Consider the following 21,338-nt stretch of genomic DNA (forward strand, 5'->3'; position numbering starts at 1 on the left):
CGATTCCTCCTTCTCTTTCTGTCCAGCAGGGTCAACCAAAAACACTTGGCCTGATGGTTCATGCAGATACTGGGGAAACAATATAGAAATGTATTGATCCCTTAAATGATTTTACTATTAAATCAACCATATCACAACCCTCATACCTCTTCACAAAAATGTACCTAAATCAATTTTGGAAAAAGGATTTTACTCACAAAAGACGTAGGAATTTATTTTTCCAGTTAGAAATAGTAGGCCATGCATCAAATAACTATTTTCATCAGAAAAACAAACTCTCAAATGCACTATTGCATTTTGTAAGTTGCCTGCAGGTGGCTTGTTGTGAATGCACTCAAATATCAAGTCATTATCAGGTTATGGAAACTGTGTTCTAATACTAAACATAGAAGGATTTGTCTTAATGTACAGTGTATGAAAGTGATGCTATGAAAAGGATTCTTTCATCTTATCAAGCTCACTCTGACTGACAAATCACTGCCTGTTACTGTGATTTTAAAAGAGCGTATGAAACAGTATTTTTTATGAGGCGTACCTGTGTGCCTTCGTTTAAGCACCTCTGTTCAAACATCTCTCCTGTCCTTGATCCATACCACATACAGCCATTTGTGGATCTTTTCAGTGTCCATGTGAAAGATAGTTATTCCGAGGCTGGAACATTTGTTAACTTCAAAAACATTTTTTAATACCCATGTGAAATGAAGGCCTGCAAAGCTTACAGATTTAAGTCTAATAGCATGATATGAAAGTAGACAGAGTGTGCGATATGAAGGTATAGTCAGTGGACACTCTGAACCTTGTTTGAAGTCACTAGGTCACATGACCAAGGAGCTATTCAAATTCTAAATTTGGAAAAATTCATGTAAAATCTTGTGAGATAAATGGACTAACTAAAGGGTGTGCAATATAGAAGGGTAGTCAGTGGACATTCTGAACCTTGTTTGAGTCAAGTAGGTCACATGACCAATGAGCTGTTGAAAATCAAATGTAAAAACAGTTTGTACTTTGTTTAAGCTCCCTAACTAATTCAACAAGGAATACAAAATATTGCTCACATTTCCACATGTTTATTAGCTTTGGAAAGCGAATTAATGTCCATATCGTGAAAATAAGACCTGTGCAATGTTGTATGCAATTCTTCCAACATAATGACACTTATTTGGAGTCTGTGGCTCAAGTGGTTTGAAAGCGCGAATATCCATCTTGAAACTGTCTTTACCTCGGTCTTAATCAAACACTGGCGGCCGTATCTGTCCAGGCAAAACATACCAATAGTTGAATTACAATCAGAAACCCAGATTTTAGTCAGTACCATAGACCCAATGCTGTTGAAAAATGACGAAGAAATCCCGCAAATAACCCAATTTAGTCTAGTCGTAACATCAGGCACATAATAACGACACAATTCCCAGAAAATAGCCTTAATTAAAGGTCCAAGCGTTTCTCCGCAGAGATTCTGCACAAAAGGAATAGATATTGCGCCTTGTAATAAAAGCAGATTATCTTTTATCATGGAACATATTTAAATTACTTTACTACATCACATTAGCTCCGCAAAGATAATTCGTTTGATGGAAACCCTAATTTGGTTTTGTACGACGGTATAAATTACATCGAGATTCCATCTTAATTCACTGTAACTGTAAAATGATCTATTCAATAAATATAGCAACTCACCTCTTACAGCAAAAAATACATTTTTCAGGCCTTAAAGGCAGTTTCTCTAAATGTATTACTTGGACAGAAAATAATCCCATAAGCATTTAGACTGTCATATAATGCTTTAAACTTTATCTCTTATCAAATGATCCATAAAGGGGACCAACTCTGAAAATGTGTATTTATTATTTTCTCACCTGACGTACTACGTCTGGGTGCGCAAGTTAGTATAGTATTTGTTTATTTCCGTCATTACTTAATCAAATCTCTAGTAATCGATTATACACACTTACAATTTGTCACATTTCCATATAATCACAGAATCCATATATAACGTTAGAAATTATTATGTACTCACATCAACCATTCCATGTGCGTTTTCAAAGACTATCCACAGCTACGAAGCAGCTCTCCAAACATACTCCCAGCTAAAAAAAGATAGATATAAAAATTCATGGACAATGACCCCGCTCTTGATATTCTATGATTGCCAGTGAAGGAACGAAACCCCAAGATAACCTTATATCAAAGCTTATTATTCAAATCTCAATCATTTTATTATACATATTTCTATGTTACTATCCAAACTTCAGATTCATTTCCACATTCACACATCTCTCATATCACATTCACACAATGCTATTCCCAACCATACTTCGTCAATCTTTTTTATAACCTGCAAGAATATTTTCTTACTTCTATAGATGGATTTGGTTTATAGCTTTCACATATGTACCTAAGACTCGGGCCAGGCCACATGACGTCGGCCGAGTGCCACGACTCAGCCGGAATCGGCCCAGATCCACTGTGCTAGCTGGGTCTAGACCTCCTTTATTAGAGAGAACTGACTTTTTTTGGTTTGTGAGACTTACTTTTCCAGATGAAGTCAAGAAAGGTCTTGTTGATCCCTTCACAGGTAGAATGATTTACAAATAAAGATAATGAGGGGTACACAAAGCGAGTGTGACTATTGCCAGCAAGCAAAGGCAACCTCTTACGCCTCACGTTATCGAAACCCCGACCACAGTGTTTGATTGACAATCAATACAAGTCGAAAACGATCATGCAAATGAGGAAACTAAATAGCGAAATGAAGCATTTGAATTTTGACAGTCTTAAACCACACAGAGTATAGAAAAACATTGCCAATTGAGAATTCATTTTATGTTTGGGTAGTCACAATTCATGCTACCACAACAAGGAAATGAAATGACAAACATGAGAAATGATTTGTCATTTAAGCTTTTACATTTATTTACGTGTCAGTGTTGTACTGGATAGTACCATGGAAATAATCTCAAACGCACTTGCTATGTATTTGTCTAATTGGCAGACAAGCATACTAAATCATGAAAATTATAATGCAATATCTTTTTTTGCCTTTCAGTTTGAATTTTGTCACATAAAAATGCATACCTATTTAGGAAAAGAAAATTCAAACATGATATTGATTGATCATTTGCATCTCCAATTGGGTTTCGGCAGCTAAGCGCTTCCATATAGTAAATGTTTCTGGGTGGCTCTGGGGGAATAAGTGGGTAGACAGCCCCACCTAGTGTTTTTAGAAAGTACAGTTTGTCGCAAGAAAATGACACAAGGGGGCGCTGTGATTCCTCTGCTCTGAAAGTGAGTACCCAATTTTGGAAACTGTAGCTACATACAATATGATGCCATATTCCATCAACCTTCCTTCTGTAGAACTTTATGTCGATTTGGCCAATAAAACAACAACACTGTTTAAAAGCTGTTTTTATCCTATTGCTACAATTCAAAACACAGACCGACTGTTATATAGTTGCATAATAAACGTGTTTTAATTAACTTTATCCTCCATCTTTGTGGCCAACCGGGGTGATTATGAGTTTCCCAACTCACTGATTGTCATTGAAACATAGTTGATTAAAAGCTGACCGAATGCTGTAAATTACCAATGAATCTACAGTATGCTATGCATGATGTGTTGTGTTGTCCCATGTGCGTTGCATGTGAACAGCAGAAGACTTGTCTTTCAAAAAAACTCTTGTGAGTTATCTTTCCCTTCCGTACTTTTGTACTTTTGTACTTTTGTGGGTGCTCTGTTCTACTCTATTACGGTACAGGTACAGTGTTACTTTGTAGCGTGCAGTAGCTACATTGTTATATAGGGAACAAATCATTAAGAAGCATGTAAAAACAAACGTGCTGTATATATTTGCGCAAAACTCTGGCAGTATTTGGAGCGTTTATAGTCTTCCTAAATAAGATTAGTTTTTGATATTTAATGTATATAATTTAAGCCTTGTAGGCTAAACCGGGGAAGTCACCTTGACATTGGCATTCCCTTTTCAAGTGAGCATTGGACAAGAAAATAATACACACACATGTACCCACTTAGATGCTCTGTTAATTGCAGATAATTTTCATAGGAATGTTAATAAACAGAAAATAAATTACAGCGTTTTGTTTACCTTTATTGAATGGTCATAAATGTAGCCTACTAGCCTGGTCCCAGATCTATTTGTGCTCTTGCCTATTCCATTGCTGACCTTGTTAAGAAAAACATGTTTGGCATGACAATGAGTCACAGTGAATTGGCATGATCGCACAAACAGACTGGCACTCGGGCTATAAATGTAGATAACTCTTGAAATCTGATCATCTAAAGGTGTAGTCAGTGCTGCTTGCACGTCCGGAATTTATGAATATTTCACACCATTTGATGCGCTCGGCGTAGTGACATTACGGTAATAATATAGGTTTGATGTTCGTCAGCCGATATGACATCCATCCCCTCAGCTCTGTAGCGCAGACCAGCCCGCATCACGTACCACTTCTGTCGCTTAGAAACGGGGCATGGTGCAGCAACCAAAATGACTTCCAACGAAGATGTTATGATGGCAACATCACCCCGCGAGCTTACTCAGAACCCGCTGAAGAAAATATGGATGCCATGTAAAAACGGGCTGCCTGAAAAGCACATTTCACAGAGAAGGGGTAAGTTGCCTTGTGCCAACAGCGCGCAATGGGCGTATTGCAGATACAGATTATTTTAAGAAATGTTAATATTTTGTTGACCTAACGTTACCTCATGGAACTTAGATATTCATATTTTTATACACACTGCGGCGTTGCGCAACCTGACCAGGTTCTGTGCGCTCAACATTTTCTCCAAGGGTGCAACGTTGCAGCATTTCGATTTCGTCTCTAATGGTGATACTTTTTAAGATGTTTCTCTTGGTGTTACAATTGTCCAACGTTGCTTATTAATGCCATTATGCAATTACGCATGGCCTACTACGGTATCAAACTGGTAAGGAAACTCGGTGTTGAATTTGACTAGGAAGATGACAATGTGCCCATTTGCCGGTGACCACACTACCCAACCATGTACAATACAAGGTTATTGTATTGTTTAACATCATTTGAGCTAATGTTCACAGTGAAGGTGGCATTGAACTGATGGAACTGACATAGCACAGGAGCGCCTGATTGTGTATAATTATTTGTTTGTTTGGACCCCCACCTGTCCATGGCCCAGCAGCATTTAGAAGGGACTGGTAAACTATCAATATACACTGCTGTTTTGTTGCGCCGCAAAATAACAGGCAGCCAACTACTAAAGTCTAACACACATACTGGGGGAAAACATTCAGATTCACTCCTGTGCCAACCGTGATTGGCCCAGCGGATTTTATGAAGAAAATAACTTAAGTTTTGCAGAAGAGATAGAAATTGAGTGTTGGGGGGGATGATTACTCTGCAGACTTGGTTCGTCTCCCTTGCTCCCCAATTCTGATTACTTTTCGCTGAGTCAACTAAGTGCTCAGTCAACCATGCTTGGGATCTGTAGTTTTTTAGGGTTGATTTGTTCCCTGTTCTTATTATAGATTAGTGGTCCTCACCCTAAAAAACTACGCTGTCTCCCACTGAACTATTCCAGATGCTTCCTTGTGCTGAGCTCGTGACTCTTCCTCTTTCAGGTGCAGACACTGCAGATTTCAGAGGTGGTTTTCTCCCCCTTTGGCTTGTATATTTGGCACAGTAATGAGAAAGGAGAACAAAGAACCATGCCAGTCTTTGTGTGATTTCACTAATCCAGCCCTCCAATCCTAGCCAATATGGCCACTGGAGGGGCTTACAATGGTTAAGGAGGAGGGATAGCCAGTTAGCAGCCAGATTTTATAGTACAGTAGAGTACTTCTCCCTCTGTTTTGAAGGGGGCCACATAATTACTTTTATCAAACTAGGTTAGTAGTGGAGCAGTTGGTCAGTGTTTTATGCTGTGTCACTCTATTTGCACTTTGGTTGACTGTTTCACTTAAGCCTAACCAGTTGACCACTGAAATTTGGTTATTCTGAGATCACCAGATAGTATGCCTGTGTGCAGTCTGGATCACACTGAGGAGCATCAAGTCTTTTTGCAGAAGTCACTGCAATTTCCTGGTTGCTAAAATTCTAATAGTTCACCTCATTTCAATTTATGTGACAAAACAAGCAAGATAATCATTGTAACATCTGAACCGCTGTGAAATATATTTTCAATAACCCCAAATATTGTATTTTCAGCTTTTTGAAGCTGGTGTAAAAAAATTAAAGTAAAAGACACAAAAACTAAACTTAGGAATGGGAAATAGCACACACTGAACATATCTACCTCTTCTTAGAGTTTCTTTCAATGAGAATGACAGCTCGAAAACTCACATTTCTATGTGAATTTGGTCAGGTTGCCCAAAAAGTTACATATTACAGCTTTAATTAAATCTGGAAACGTGTGTGTGTGTGTGTCACAGCTTCACAAGCTCTTCCAAAGACTTTGTCTGCTTGACTTGCTCTTAGATATGTGAGCGATTTTCCAAGAATCCCTCTGTCAACAACACAAAAGGCTTAATCATGCCTACTGCTCCTCTCTCTGCTCTACTTTCTCCTCGTTCCTCATTTGGCCAATTCGTTCTTCTTTCCACCTGCTTCTCCAGACTCTGGTATCTACCAGGTCATGGCTGTTATGAAGTGGCTGATCTCAAGTCAATCCTTAAGGTTTTGGCAATGTTCATGACATAGCATCTCTAATGATTTTTTGGGATTTTCACAAAATGTAATCCATAGAAGGGTCCTTTTGTTGTGATTGTGGGGGGGACATTTGTGGTGGTGGGGGGGACATTTGTATCTTAAAAGGATACTTCGAGATTTTGGATACTTCCAAGACTTTATCTACTTCCCCATAGTCAGATGAACTTGTGGATACCATTTATATGTCTCTGTGTCCAGTATGAAAGAAGTTAAAGGTAGTTTCGCAAGTCAATGCTAACTAGCATTAGCGCAATGACTGGAAGTCTATGGGTAGCTGCTAAATGCCCAAATCCCGATGTTTGTCTCCCATGAGACACTGTAGATGTGGAAGCCTATTTCACTTCCTCAAAATCCCCAGAATGAATCCAAGATAACTCAAGAAATCTGTAATTAATTTTGACGTTTTTGCAGAGGATGTTTTAGTTGTGCAATTTTACATCTAATTAAGGTGTTTGGTGCAGTATTTCGCAAGTAAAAGAATGCTCAATGTGTTGTCTTATGTGAACAAAGTCGGGCTGCTGGGCAGGTCTGTCTCACTGTATATGCTATTGGATAGAGAGCAATTACCTCAGCTGTTCGCCCCCAAGTTAGTGGGCAAATGTACATTGTCAAATCAAAACCCAACCTTTATTAACCCATTGTGACGCACGGATGTTCCAAACTCCGTTTTAGACTCGTCTGACCTTCTAACCAAAATTATCCTTTTACACTTTGTAGTCAATTTTGACTCATATCTATGCCACAGACTGTTTTCAAAGTGATTAGTTGCTTTTTAAAGGAAACTTCTTTTTAAAGTTATGGACCACTTCATACAGATAAATTGGCATAGTAGGCAATGTAACCAATTGCTCTCCTTTTAACTTGCATCATTGCATATCCTGCAAATCACCAGTGGAGGGTGACCATTTTGAATCCATTTTCACATTCACTCTGTTGGTAACGCTTACAAATTGGCTCTTAACTCTAAAAGTAGCTGAAATCCCACTCTGGAACTTTGAAATGCTGTAGAGTATATGTTCAACAAATATATTTTAAAAAAAATTGCCAAATCATTAAAGATTTTTTGCATTAATCTTTATATTTTCAATATTCATGAATTAATGTAAGAAAATGCTACTCATATTACAGAGCAAGCGGTAAAGCTTCATTTGACATAAACTTGAGCTTTTTAACACATACAGATGAAACATGGCGTTTTTAAAGGAGGCAAAAATGTCACAAATGTTCCAACTTCAATTCATTATTTCTCAATTATGCTTTAAGATACAAATGTCAAATATATGTCAAGAATATTTCCTCCAAAGGACCCTTCTATGGATACAATTTTGTGGAAATCATCCCCAAAAATCATGCTAAACTCAGCAAAAACAACCTCCCCTTTTCAGGACCCTGTCTTTCAAAGATAATTCATAAAAATCGAAATAATTTCACAGATCTTCATTGTAAAGGGTTTAACCTCTTATGCGGAACGCCTCACCAATATCCAATGGTAGCGCCTGGCTTGAAATACGAAAAACCTTAAAAATGCTATAATTTCAATTTCTCAAACATATGACTATTTTACACCATTTGAAAGATAAGACTCTCCTTTATCTAACCACATTGTCCGATTTCAAAAAGGCTTTACAGAGAAAGCAAAACATTAGATTATGTCAGGAGAGTACCCAGCCAGAAATAATCACACACCCATTTTTCAAGCAAGCATATATGTCACAAAAACCAAAAGCTAAATGAAGCACTAACCTTTGATGATCTTCATCAGATGACACTCCTAGGACATTGTTATACAATACATGCATGTTTTGTTCAATCAAGTTCATATTTATATCAAAAACCAGCTTTTTACATTAGCATGTTTTGTTCAGAACTAGCATATCCACCGAAAACGTCCGGTGAACTTACTAAATTACTCACGATAAACGTTGACAAAAAACATAACAATTATTTTAAGAATTATAGATACAGAACTCCTTTATGCAATCGCGGTGTCCGATTTTAAAATAGCTTTTCGGTGAAAGCACATTTTGCAATATTCTGAGTAGATAGCCCGGCCATCATGGCTAGCTATTTTGACACCCACCAAGTTTGGCACTCACCAAACTCAGATTTACTATAAGAAAAATTGGATTACCTTTGCTGTTCTTCGTCAGAATGCACTCCCAGGACTTCTACTTCAACAACAAATGTTGTTTTGGTTCGAAATAATCCATAGTTATATCCAAATAGCTCCGTTTTGTTCATGCGTTCAGGTAACTATCCGAAGGGTGACGCGCCGGTGCGTTTCATGACAAATAATGTCAAAATATTCCGTTACCGTATTTCGAAGCATGTCAAACGCTGTTTAAAATCAATTTTTATGCGATTTTTTTCTTGTAAAATAGCGATAATATTCCAACCGGGCGACGACATATTCGTTCAAAGAGAGAAAGAAAAGTCGTCACATGCACGTGCACGCCAGTGTCATTGTTCTCAGAAGGACCACTCTCCAAAACCCCTGCTGTTTTTCGCCCAGAGACTGCAGAGCTATCATTCCACGTTCTGGCGCCTTCCTAGAGCCAATGAAAGCCTTAGAAAATGTCACGTTACAGCAGAGATCCTGTATTTTTGATAAAGAGGCTAAAGAAGGACAAGAAATAGTCAGACAGGGCACTTCCCGTATAGAATCTTCTCAGGTTTTTGCCTGCCATATGAGTTCTGTTATACTCACAGACACCATTCAAACCGTTTTAGAAACTTTAGGGTGTTTTCTATCCAAATCTACTAATTATATGCATATTCTAGTTTCTGGGCAGGAGTAATAACCAGATTAAATCGGGTACGTTTTTTATCCGGCCGTGAAAATTCTGCCCCCTATCCCAAACAGGTTAAACAGTGTTTCCCATGCTTGTTCAATTAACCATAAACATTAATGAACATGCATCTGTGGAATGGTCGTTAAGACACTAACAGCTTACAGACGGTAGGCAATTAAGGTCACAGTTATGAAAACTTAGGACACTAAAGAGGCCTTTCTACTGACTCTGAAAAACACAAAGAAAGATGCCCAGGGTCCCTGCTCATCTGCGTGAACCTGCCTTAGGCATGCTGCAAGGAGGTATGAGAATTGCAATGAGAATTGCAATGTTCGTACTGTGAGACGCCTAAGACAGTGCTACAGGGAGACAGGACGGACAGCTGATCATCCTCGCATTGGCAGACCACGTGTAACAACACATGCACAGGATCGGTACATCTCAACATCACACCTGCGGGACAGGTACAGGATGGCAACAACAACTGCCCGAGTTACACCAGGAACGCACAATCCCTCCATCAGTGCTCAAACTGTCCGCAATAGGCTGAGGGAGGCTGGACTGATGGCTTGTAGGCCTGTTGTAAGGCAGGTCCTCACCAGACATCATCGGCAACAACATCGCCTATGGGGACAAACCCACCGTCGCTGGACCAGACAGGACTGGCAAAAAGTGCTCTTCACTGACGAGTCGCGGTTTTGTCTCACCAGGGGTGATGGTCGGATCCGTGTTTATCGTCGAAGGAGTAAGCGTTACACCGAGGCCTGTACTCTGGAGCGGGATCGATTTGGAGGTGGAGGGTCTGTCATGGTCTGGGGCGGTGTGTCACAGCATCATCGGACTGAGCTTGTTGTCATTGCAGGCAATCTCAATGCTGTGCGTTACAGGGAAGACATCCTCCTCCCTCATGTGGTACCCTTCCTGCAGGCTCATCCTGACATGACCCTCCAGCATGACAATGTCTCCAGCCATACTGCTCGTTCTGTGCGTGATTTCCTGCGAAACTGGAATGTCCGTGTTCTGCCATGGCCAGCGAAGAGCCCGGATCTCAATCCCATTGAGCACGTCTGGGACCTGTTGGATTTGAGGGTGAGGGCTAGGGCCATTCCCCCCCAGAAATGTCCGGGAACTTGCAGGTGCCTTGGTGGAAGAGTGAGGTAACATCTCATAGCAAGAACTGGCTAATCTGGTGCAGTCCATGAGGAGGAGATGCACTGCAGTACTTAGTATCTGGTGTGGCCACCAGCTGCATTGAATGTTATTTTTGATTTTGACCTCCCTTTTGTTCAGAAACACATTGTCACATGTCTGTGGAACTTGTTCAGTTTGTTACAGTTGTTGAGTATTGTTATGTTCATACAAATATTTACACATGTCAATTTTGCTGAAAATAAACGCAGTTTACAGTGAGAGGACGTTTCTGTTTTTGCTGAGTTTTTGTTTCATCAACAAATCACCCTAGTGTATACAAGTATCTGTTTGCATCTGCTTCACCTTTTCTCAAATCATCCAACAAAACTTCTCCATCCAGTCTACACCTTTTAATTAAGGTCTGAGTTGTTGATTACATTTTGCATTAATGGGTCACGGTCCCATTTGATTCAATGACAGACTGTACCATCCACTGGACATTCACTGTGTCTGTGTACAATAGTCAATAAACTTTCTCTCGTCCTATTTCTTTCCCCCTATTTTTCTGTATCTCCTCTCTCTCTCTCTTTCTCTCAGTATGTATGACCAACTGTCCCACCCTTATTGTGACGGTTGGCCTCCCAGCCAGAGGTAAGACCTACATCTCCAAGAAGCTGACCCGCTATCTCAACTGGATTGGTGTGCCAACCAAAGGTACCAGCTCAAGCTCTCTCATTAGCTGTCTCTTTTGAGGTCTCTCTCACACACACACACACACACACACACACACACACACACACACACACACACACACACACACACACACACACACACACACACACACACACACACACAGGAAATAGGGTTGACTGATAGTATGTCTGTGTTGTTTAGAGTTCAACGTGGGTCAGTACAGGAGAGAGTGTGTGAAGATCTACAAGTCCTTTGAGTTTTTCCGTCCAGACAATGAAGAGGGGCTGAAGATCAGGAGGTGAGGCTGGAGGAGGGGTTTTGGAATGAGCCGAACGGGTCAAGTTAGGCCTAACCCACCACTCTATTCACTTATCTCATTACAAACCAAAGTTGCAAGGAATGCACTCTTTATTGGGCTTTTTAATAGGCAGAGACCGTTGAAAGAACAAAGAGTTGTATTTACATTAATATCTACGTTTTGACCAGTTGCTTTATATTAGCGAAGTTTGAATTCAGTTAATTTTTGTAGATCTTTACCTACAGTGTCACTTTCTGGTCATCTTTTTGATTCTGTTGTGTATGTGTCCACCCATAGGCAGTGTGCACTGACGGCGCTGAATGATGTGCGCCAGTACCTGAGTGTGGAGGGGGGCCAGGTGGCGGTGAGTAGAGTAGATCTCACCTAGTATGGCTACAGGTCTGTTTAGCTATCATTTCACTTCTTGGCACACCTTGTCCTGATAAACATAAGACACAGAGTACTTGGAGTGGAATGTTAGATAAACAGACTAGACTAGACCCAGGTTAGATCCACAGTGACTTAAGTGTGGCTCATGATCAGTTTGTGAATGAGGATGTTGATGAATGGGGGGAAAGGGTGCACAGTAAATGTAAATCAAATCACATTTTATTTGTCACATGCTCCGAATACCGTGAAATGCTTACTTACAAGCCGTTAACCAACAATGCAGTTCAAGAAAGATTGAGATTGTGGATCTGTTGAGGTGGTATGCAAATTGGAGTGGGTCTAAGGTTTCCGGGATGATGGTGTTGTGAGCCATGACCAGCCTTTCAAAGCACTTCATGGCTACCGACGTGAGTGCTACGGGTTAGTAATCATTTAGGCAGGTTACTTTCGCTTCCTCTGGCACAGGGATTATGGTGGTCTGCTTGAAACAGGTAGGAAGTTTACATACACCTTAACCAAATACATTTAAACTCAGTTTTTTACAATTCCTGACATTTAATCGAAGTAAAAATTCCCTGTCTTAGGTCAGTTAGGATCACCACTTTATTTTAAGAATGTGAAATATTAGAATAATAGTAGAGTGATTTATTTCAGTTTTTATTTCTTTCATCACATTCCCAGTGGGTCAGACGTTTACATACACTCAATTAGTATTTGGTTGAATTGCCTTTAAATTGTTTAACTTGGGTCAAACGTTTTGGGTAGCCTTCCACAAGCTTCCCACGATAAGTTGGGTGAATTTTGGCCCATTCCTCCTGACAGAGCTGGTGTAACTGAGTCAGGTTTGTAAGCCTCCTTGCTCGCACACGCTTTTTCAGTTCTGCCCACAAATATTATATGGGATTGAGGTCAGGGCTTTGTGATGGCCACTCCAATATCTTGACTTTGATATCCTTAAGCCATTTTGCCACAACTTTGGAAGTATGCTTGGAAGACCCATTTGCGACCAAGCTTTAACTTCCTGACTGATATCTTGAGATGTTGCTTCAATATATCCACATAATTTTCCTCCCTCATGATGCCATCTATTTTGTGAAGTGCACCAGTCCCTCCTGCAGCAAAGCACCTCCACAACATGATGCTGCCACCCCCGTGCGTCACGGTTGGGATGGTGTTCTTTGGCTTGCAAGCCTCCCCCTTTTTCCTCCAAACATAACGATGGTCATTATGGCCAAACAGTTCTATTTTTGTTTCATCAGACCAGAGGACATTTCTCCAAAAACTACGATATTTGTCCCCATGTGCAGTTGCAAACCGTAGTCTGTCTTTTTTATGGCTGTTTTGGAGCAGTGGCTTCTTTTCTTGCTGATCGGCCTTTCAGGTTATGTCGATATAGGACTTGTTTTACTGTGGATATAGATACTTTTGTACCTGTTTCCTCCAGCATCTTCACAAGGTCCTTTTGCTGTTGTTCTGGGATTGATTTGCACTTTTCGCACCAAAGTACGTTTATCTCTAGGAGACAGAACGCGTCTCCTTCCTGAGCGGTATGACGGCTGCGTGGCCCCATGGTGTCTATACTTGCGTACTGTTGTTTGTACAAATGAACATGGTACCTTCAGGCATTTGGAAATTGCTCCCAATGATGAACCAGACTTGTAGAGGTCTGCAATTTTTTTTCTGAGGTCTTGGCTGATTTACTTTTGATTTTCCCATGATGTCACACAAAGAGGCACTGAGTTTGAAGGTAGGCCTTGAAATACATCCACAGGTACACCTCCAATTGACTCAAATGATGTCAATTAGCCTATCAGAAGCTTATAAAGCCATGACATCAATCTTTTTCCTGTATTGACGCTTTGCCTATTTGATGGTTCGTCTGAGGGCGTAGCGGGATTTGTTATATGCGTCCGGATTAGAGTCCCGCTCCTTGAAAGCGGCAGTTCTAGCCTTTAGCTCGGTGCGGATGTTCCCTGTAATCAATGGCTTCTGGTTTGGATATGTACTTATGGTCACTGTGGGGAAGAATTCATCGATGCACTTATTGATGAAGCCGGCGACTGAGGTGGTATACTCCTCAATGCCATTGGATGAATCCCGGAACATATTCCAGTCTGTGCTAGCAAAACAGTTCTGTAGTGCAGCATCCGCGTCATCTGACCACTTCCGTATTGAGCGAGTCACTGGTACTTCCTTCCTTAGTTCATGTAGGCTACTTTGCAAGAAATAACCATGTGTACCCTTTTCCCACTATTGATCTTCAGTCTACAGTACTTGTTTGAGTTTGCACCGCAACTCATATAGATGTTCATGTTTTGCTTGGTGCTGCCAGGACTCTTAACCTGAATGTAATGAGGATGTTGTGACTGACTGGAGTTTGGCCTTCATTGCCTCAGGTGTTTGATGCCACTAACACCACACGGCAGAGGAGAGGGACCATCACCAGGTTTGCAGAGCAGAACGGCTTTAAGGTATGGAACCCCAGAGTCAGACGTAAGTATCTGTAGTTATTGTCTATTCGTGGGATTCACTACTTTTCTTATAGTGTACAGAATATTTCACTGTATTGTTTTTTATACTGAATCTTCATTTTCAACCTCCCAGGTGTTCTTTGTGGAGTCTGTGTGTGAAGACCCTGATGTCATTGCGGAGAACATAGTGGTGTGTGATATCTCTGCTATCTTTCAGCATTGTACGTAGGCCACTAGTTATGTAAAAGATCAGACATGATTGCGCAGGAAATTCAAGACTTCTGCTTTGATATTTTATATTCCTGTAAGACAGGCCTCCTGATTTTAATAATTTCTACCATCTTTGTGTTGATATGCCCTGGCTAACTTTCAGAAATGAAGCGAGATAGCTGTTTTTCAGTTCTGACTAGAGGGTGTACAGCTACGATCAGAAGCTACTTTTCCATAGCATGTTAGAAGAATTTACGCAGCAGGTTAGAATAATTAACGTGGCAGGTAAGAAGACTTGGGTTAACGTTAGGAAAAGGGTTAGGGTTAGCTAAAATGCTCTCCTAGCATGCGCCTTCTCTATTTCTCTTGACTCATTTCCTCTTCCTGTTTTTATTTCCTGTCTGTCTGTGCAGCAAGTGAAGCTGGGTAGTCCTGACTACATAGACTGTAATACAGAAGAGGTCGTTGAGGATTTCATGAAGAGGATCAAGTGCTATGAGAACTCTTACCAGCCACTGGATGAGGTTCTAGACAGGTGAGTACACACACTAGTGGTTTCAGAATACGCTCTGACAATATACTGGACAGGTGAGAATACACACACATAGAATACACGCGGACAAGGTCCGCAGTCATTTAACAGCCTCACACTGCTAATAAATCTGATAGTCACTCATAACCCCCCCCCCCCCCCCCCCCAGGGATCTGTCCTACATCAAGATAATGGATGTGGGCCGGAGGTACCTGGTGAACCAGGTCCAGGACCACATCCAGAGTCGCATCGTCTACTACCTGATGAACATCCACATCACACCACGCTCCATCTACCTGTGTCGCCATGGAGAGAGTGACCACAACGTCAAGGGACGCATCGGAGGAGACTCTGGCCTGTCTGGCAGGGGCAAGGAGGTGTTTGTTTGTATGTGTCTGTCCATCTATTCGTAATAGAAATATATACTGCATGTAACGTCATTATTTCTCTCCCTGCCTGTTGGTCAGTTTGCAAAGTGTCTGGAGAAGTTCATCCAAGAGCAGAACATTAAGGATCTGAAGGTGTGGACCAGCCAGATGAAGAGGACCGTCCAGACAGCTGAGGCTGTGGCTGTGCCCTACGAGCAGTGGAAGGCTCTCAACGAGATAGATGCTGTATGTGTGTGCAAACGTTTGTTTTTATTTTGGCTATTGGTATTATATTTTGTTTGTATTTATTCTTTAATAGATTATAGATCTAAGATTATGCTCTGCATCAGTCAATGTGATTGACGGTTACCATGTCTCCTAAACTTGCTGTTAAACAGGCTTGCTTTGTTTTCCCTCCCTCTTTCAGGGTGTGTGTGAGGAGATGATGTATGAGGAGATCCAGGGACATTTCCCTCAGGAGTTTGCACTGAGAGACCAGGACAAATACCGCTATCGCTATCCTAAAGGAGAGGTGAGTCCATCACAGCACAAATTCTCTCTCTCTCGTGCTTTTTGTGTGTGTTAACAGGCCTCTGCTTGTTCCCTCAGTCCTATGAGGACCTGGTGCAGCGTCTGGAGCCAGTCATCATGGAGCTGGAAAGGCAGGAGAACGTCCTGGTCATCTGTCACCAGGCTGTCATGCGCTGCCTGCTCGCTTACTTTCTGGATAAAAGCGCAGGTAGTGTATATCTCTTCAAATCAATTTTATTGATAAAGTCCTTTTTACATTTGCAGATGTCACAGAGTGCTTACAGAGAAACTAAGCCTAAAACCCCAAACAGCAAGCAATGCACATGTAGAAGAACAGTGGCTAGGAAAAACTCCCTAGAAAGGCAGGAACCTAGGAAGAAACCTAGAGAGGAACCAGGATCGGGGGGGGGGGCAGACCTCTTCTGGCTGTGCTGGGTGGAGATTATAAGAGTACATGGCCATTAAGGCCAGATTGTTCTTCAAGATGTTCAAATGTTCATAGATGACCAGCATGGTCAAATAATAATCAGTGGTTGTAGTGCATACAACAGGTCAGTACCTCAGGAGTAAATGTCAGTTGGCTTTTCATAGTCGAGAGAGAGGAGCGAGAGGGGGAACGCTTCGATCGAGGGGGAGCGAGAGGGGGAGCGCTTCGATCGAGGGGGAGCGAGTGGGGGAGCGCTTCGATCGAGGGGGAGCGAGAGGGGGAGCGCTTTGATCGAGGGGAGGAGCGCTTCGAGCGAGAAAAGTACGAGAGACGTCGAGTGAGGTTCGATCGAGAGGTAGCGCGAGAGAGGGGTTCGATCGAGAGGTAGCGAGAGGGGTTCGATCGAGAGGTAGCGAGAGAGAGCGGTTCGATCGAGAGGTAGCGAGAGGTAGCGGTTCGATCGAGAGGTAGCGGTTCGATCGAGAGGTAGCGGTTCGTTCGAGAGGTAGAGGTTCGTTCGAGAGGTAGAGGTTCGTTCGAGAGGTAGAGGTTCGTTCGAGAGGTAGAGGTTCGATCGAGAGGTAGCGCGCGAGAGAGGTTCAATCTTTTTCCTGTATTGACGCTTTGCCTATTTGATGGTTCGTCTGAGGGCGTAGCGGGATTTCTTATGAGAGAGAGAGAGAGAGAGAGAGAGAGAGAGAGAGAGAGAGAGAGAGAGAGAGAGAGAGAGAGAGAGAGAGAGAGAGAGAGAGAGAGAGAGAGAGAGAGAGAGAGAGAGAGAGAGAGATGAGAGAGAGAGAGAGAGAGAGAGAGAGAGAGAGAGAGAGAGAGAGAGAGAGAGAGAGAGAGAGAGAGAGAGAGAGAGAGAGAGAGAGAGAGAGAGAGAGAGAGAGAGAGAGAGAGAGAGAGAGAGAGAGAGAGAGAGAGAGAGAGAGAGAGAGAGAGAGGAGAGAGAGAGAGAGAGAGAGAGAGAGAGAGAGAGAGAGAGAGAGAGAGAGAGAGAGAGAGAGAGAGAGGAGAGAGACACACACACACGCACAGAGGGAGACACACACACACACAAGAGAGAGACACACACACACACACACACAGAGAGAGACACACACACACACACACACAGAGAGAGACACACACACACACACACACAGAGAGAGACACACACACACACGCACAGAGGGAGACACACACACACGCACAGAGGGAGACACACACACACGCACAGAGGGAGACACACACACACACACAGAGAGAGACACACACACACACACACACACAGAGAGAGACACACACACACACACACACAGAGAGAGACACACACACACACACACACAGAGAGAGACACACACACACACACACAGAGAGAGACACACACACACACACACACAGAGAGAGACACACACACACACACACAGAGAGAGACACACACACACACACAGAGAGAGACACACACACACACACATGCACAGAGAGAGAGACACACACAGATTCACACACACAGAGAGATATATATATATATAGACACACACACACACACACACACACAGCGAGAGAGACACACACAGCGAGAGAGAGACACACACACAGCAAGAGAGAGACACACCCAGAGTGAGAGACGGCGAGTAGCACGTCTGGTGAACAGGTCAGGGTTGCGTAGCCGCAGGCAGAACAGTTGAAGCTGCAGCAGCATGACCAGGTGGACTGGGGACAGCCAGGGGTCACCAGGCCAGGTAATATGCCCCAGTGACCAGGTGGACTGGGGACAGCCAGGGGTCACCAGGCCAGGTAATATGCCCCAGTGACCAGGTGGACTGGGGACAGCCAGGGGTCATCAGGCCAGGTAATATGCCCCAGTGACCAGGTGGACTGGGGACAGCCAGGGGTCACCAGGCCAGGTAATATGCCCCAGTGACCAGGTGAACTGGGGACAGCCAGGGGTCATCAGGCCAGGTAATATGCCCCAGTGACCAGGTGGACTGGGGACAGCCAGGGGTCATCAGGCCAGGTAATATGCCCCAGTGACCAGGTGGACTGGGGACAGCCAGGGGTCATCAGGCCAGGTAATATGCCCCAGTGACCAGGTGGACTGGGGACAGCCAGGGGTCATCAGGCCAGGTAATACGCCACAGTATTACAGCTTCATTTATACTATAAAACAAACTGAGCATTTTTCAGAGTGAGTGTTCTGCATGTCCTGTTCACCTGTCATGATCAGATAAGCATTGATATAGGATTGCATTAGCTCTAATACAACTCAATGGAATCTATTTAGGCATCGTCTACGTTCTGTTTTTGTTCTTCAGAGGAGCTGCCTTACCTGAAGTGCCCTTTGCACACTGTACTGAAGCTGACACCTGTGGCTTATGGTGAGTACGCTATTATCAATAACTGCATTAAAAGTGTATTAGTAACACAGCATAAGGGTTTCAATGACATGCTTTATTCCATGTATTCATCCCTTGGATTCGGATCACCTGGATACTTTTAATCCAGTTCAGTAAAGTCCAGTACCACTGTTTAAATGTACCGTAGTAGTGTTAGGCCAGGATTCAGATCAGCTTTAACCCGCAGTAACTGGCAATCACATAGCATGTCATTGTTTTTGTTTAGGCAATGTAGGATCTGTCAAATCCACAAAAGGCTCCTGGCATTATACCTATTGCGAACATTTCCATTGGCTGCACATTAGTAGTCACATCAGTAGTCACATTAGTAGTCACATTAGTAGAAATCCCAAGTAGCCGTGTTACAAGTTGAAACACTGGAATGTGTGATGTTATCTACTCCTCCATTAGGCTGATGTAAATCCTTATTATTTAATGATATTTAATTTGAGTGTAATTACTTCTACAGAGCCTTCAGAAAGTGTTCAGACCCCTTGACTTTTTCCACATTTTGTTACGTTACAGCCTTATTCTAAAATGGATTAAATAAATAACAATCCTCATCAATCTACACTCAATACCCCATAATGACAAAGTGAAACTGTTTTTTAGCCATTTTAGCAAATGTACAGAAAATAAAAAACGGATACCTTATTTACATAAGTATTCAGACCCTTTGCTATGAGACTCTAAATTGAGCTCAGGTGCATCCTGTTTCTATTGATCATCCTTGAGATGTTTCTACAACTTGATTGGAGTCCAGCTGTGGTAGATTCAGTTTATTGGACATGATTTGGAAAGAAACACACCTGTCTATAAAAGGTCCCACAAAAAAGATGAATGGAGCAAAGTGCAGAGAGATCCTTGATGAAAACCTGCTCAGAGCGCTCAGGACCTCAGACTGGGGTGAAGGTTCACCTTCCATTAGGACAACAACCCTAAGCACACAGCCAAGACAACACAGGAGTGGCTTCGAGACAAGTCTCTGAATGTCCTTGAGTGGTCCAGCGAGAGCCCCGACTTGATCCCGATCGAACATCTCTGGAGAGACCTGAAAATAGCTGTGCAGCAACGCTCCCCATCCACCCTGACAAAACTTGAGAGGATCTGCAGAGAATATTGGGAGAAACTCCTCAAATACAGGTGTGCCAAGCTTGTAGCGTCATACCCAAAAAGACTTGATGCTGTAATCGCTGCCAAAGGGGCTTCAAGAAAGTACTGAGTAAAAGGTCTGAATACTTAACCAATTTAATCAGTTTTAAAATAAGTCTGTAACAAAATGTGGAAAAACTCAAGGGGTCTGAATACTTTTCGAAGGCACTGTATATAGCCTACATTTTCTCATTAACTTCTAACGTGGGTGGGATGGGTGTGTCTTCCCCTCCCCCCCAAAAAGATATAGATGTACTATTGTAAAGTGGTTGTTCCACTGGATATCATAAGGTGAATGCACCAATTTGTAAGTCGCTCTGGATAAGAGCGTCTGCTAAATGACGTAAATGTAAAGAACACAAGAACAGTTGCTCACTAATTTGACATCTCCAGCGCTGTTAAACCTGCAATTGTTGGTTACTGTGGGGTAACACTGATCTAATTGATCCCTGGCCTTAGTCTATGTATTAAACAGTATACTGCTGCTGCCCTCTAGTTTTCGGACAAAGTAACATAAAAACACAGTTGTCCTCAATCTCTTCCCTTTCTATTTCTGTCTCTAACTATTGTTTTGTTTTCTTCTCTTCCTGTCCTTGTAGGCTGTAAAGTAGAGTCTGTCTTTTTGAACGTGGAAGCTGTGAACACCCACAGGGACAGGCCAGAGGTAGGTACCCCAGACAAGTGCCCTCACTGGGCTTGCACTCTAAAACAGAGTGAGAGGTTCAGGTTCAATTGGACTAACCTTATCTGTGTCCTAGTGCTGACTAATCTCTTTCCATTGTACAGAATGTAGACACTTCACGGATGCCGGAGGAAGCCCTGTTCACAGTCCCCGCCCACCAGTGATTCGTGACAGTGCCCAAGACTACAGAGTGACATCACTCACCATGGCCACTTCCTCTACTCAATCAGCAATCAATCCAAATTCCTCTTTACATTTTTTCCTTGCAGTGGGATTGGAAAAAAACGCATCCGGATCTTTCATTGGACATATTCCTCGTTCAGGTTCACCTGATCTTTCTCTTTCCTTCTGAGCAATGAAAGTCTAGACAACTGGAATCCAGTTCAATGGTGATTCGCCCCACTATCGGGGTATGTGTGAGAGTGTGTGCATGTGAGTGTGTTTTGTATGTGTGTGTGTGTATATGATCAAGATAAGGACAATCTGATTTGAAACCTATTTTAAATACAGGACATATGGCTTTTCATCAAATTGTAGAGCTGAGCTTTTCTGAAATCGTGTCTGTCACAGGCAGC

The 21,338-nt window shown here is 42.3% G+C and overlaps 1 protein-coding gene across 3 annotated transcripts in view; it reads left to right on the plus strand.

The window, feature by feature from the left end:
* pfkfb4b (6-phosphofructo-2-kinase/fructose-2,6-biphosphatase 4b) overlaps nt 1-21,322 on the plus strand; it is a 59,199-nt gene extending 37,877 nt beyond the window's left edge. For 2 of the 3 annotated variants that reach the window (XM_029693960.1, XM_029693961.1), the window contains exons 2-14: nt 11,226-11,342; nt 11,523-11,619; nt 11,917-11,983; nt 14,406-14,480; nt 14,614-14,670; nt 15,104-15,225; nt 15,392-15,599; nt 15,690-15,836; nt 16,018-16,122; nt 16,200-16,329; nt 18,849-18,911; nt 20,681-20,745; nt 20,868-21,322. In XM_029693960.1, coding sequence (XP_029549820.1) covers nt 11,226-11,342; nt 11,523-11,619; nt 11,917-11,983; nt 14,406-14,480; nt 14,614-14,670; nt 15,104-15,225; nt 15,392-15,599; nt 15,690-15,836; nt 16,018-16,122; nt 16,200-16,329; nt 18,849-18,911; nt 20,681-20,745; nt 20,868-20,927 — 1,313 coding nt within the window. In that variant the 3' untranslated portion in view covers nt 20,928-21,322. Of the gene's footprint in view, nt 1-4,044; nt 4,633-11,225; nt 11,343-11,522; nt 11,620-11,916; nt 11,984-14,405; nt 14,481-14,613; nt 14,671-15,103; nt 15,226-15,391; nt 15,600-15,689; nt 15,837-16,017; nt 16,123-16,199; nt 16,330-18,848; nt 18,912-20,680; nt 20,746-20,867 lie in introns of those variants that run through there. The other variant, XM_029693958.1, reaches the window with a different exon arrangement.
* The last annotated feature ends 16 nt before the right edge of the window (nt 21,323-21,338 follow it).

Source organism: Salmo trutta, chromosome 16 (assembly GCF_901001165.1).
Source record: "Salmo trutta chromosome 16, fSalTru1.1, whole genome shotgun sequence".
Lineage (NCBI taxonomy): Eukaryota > Metazoa > Chordata > Actinopteri > Salmoniformes > Salmonidae > Salmo > Salmo trutta.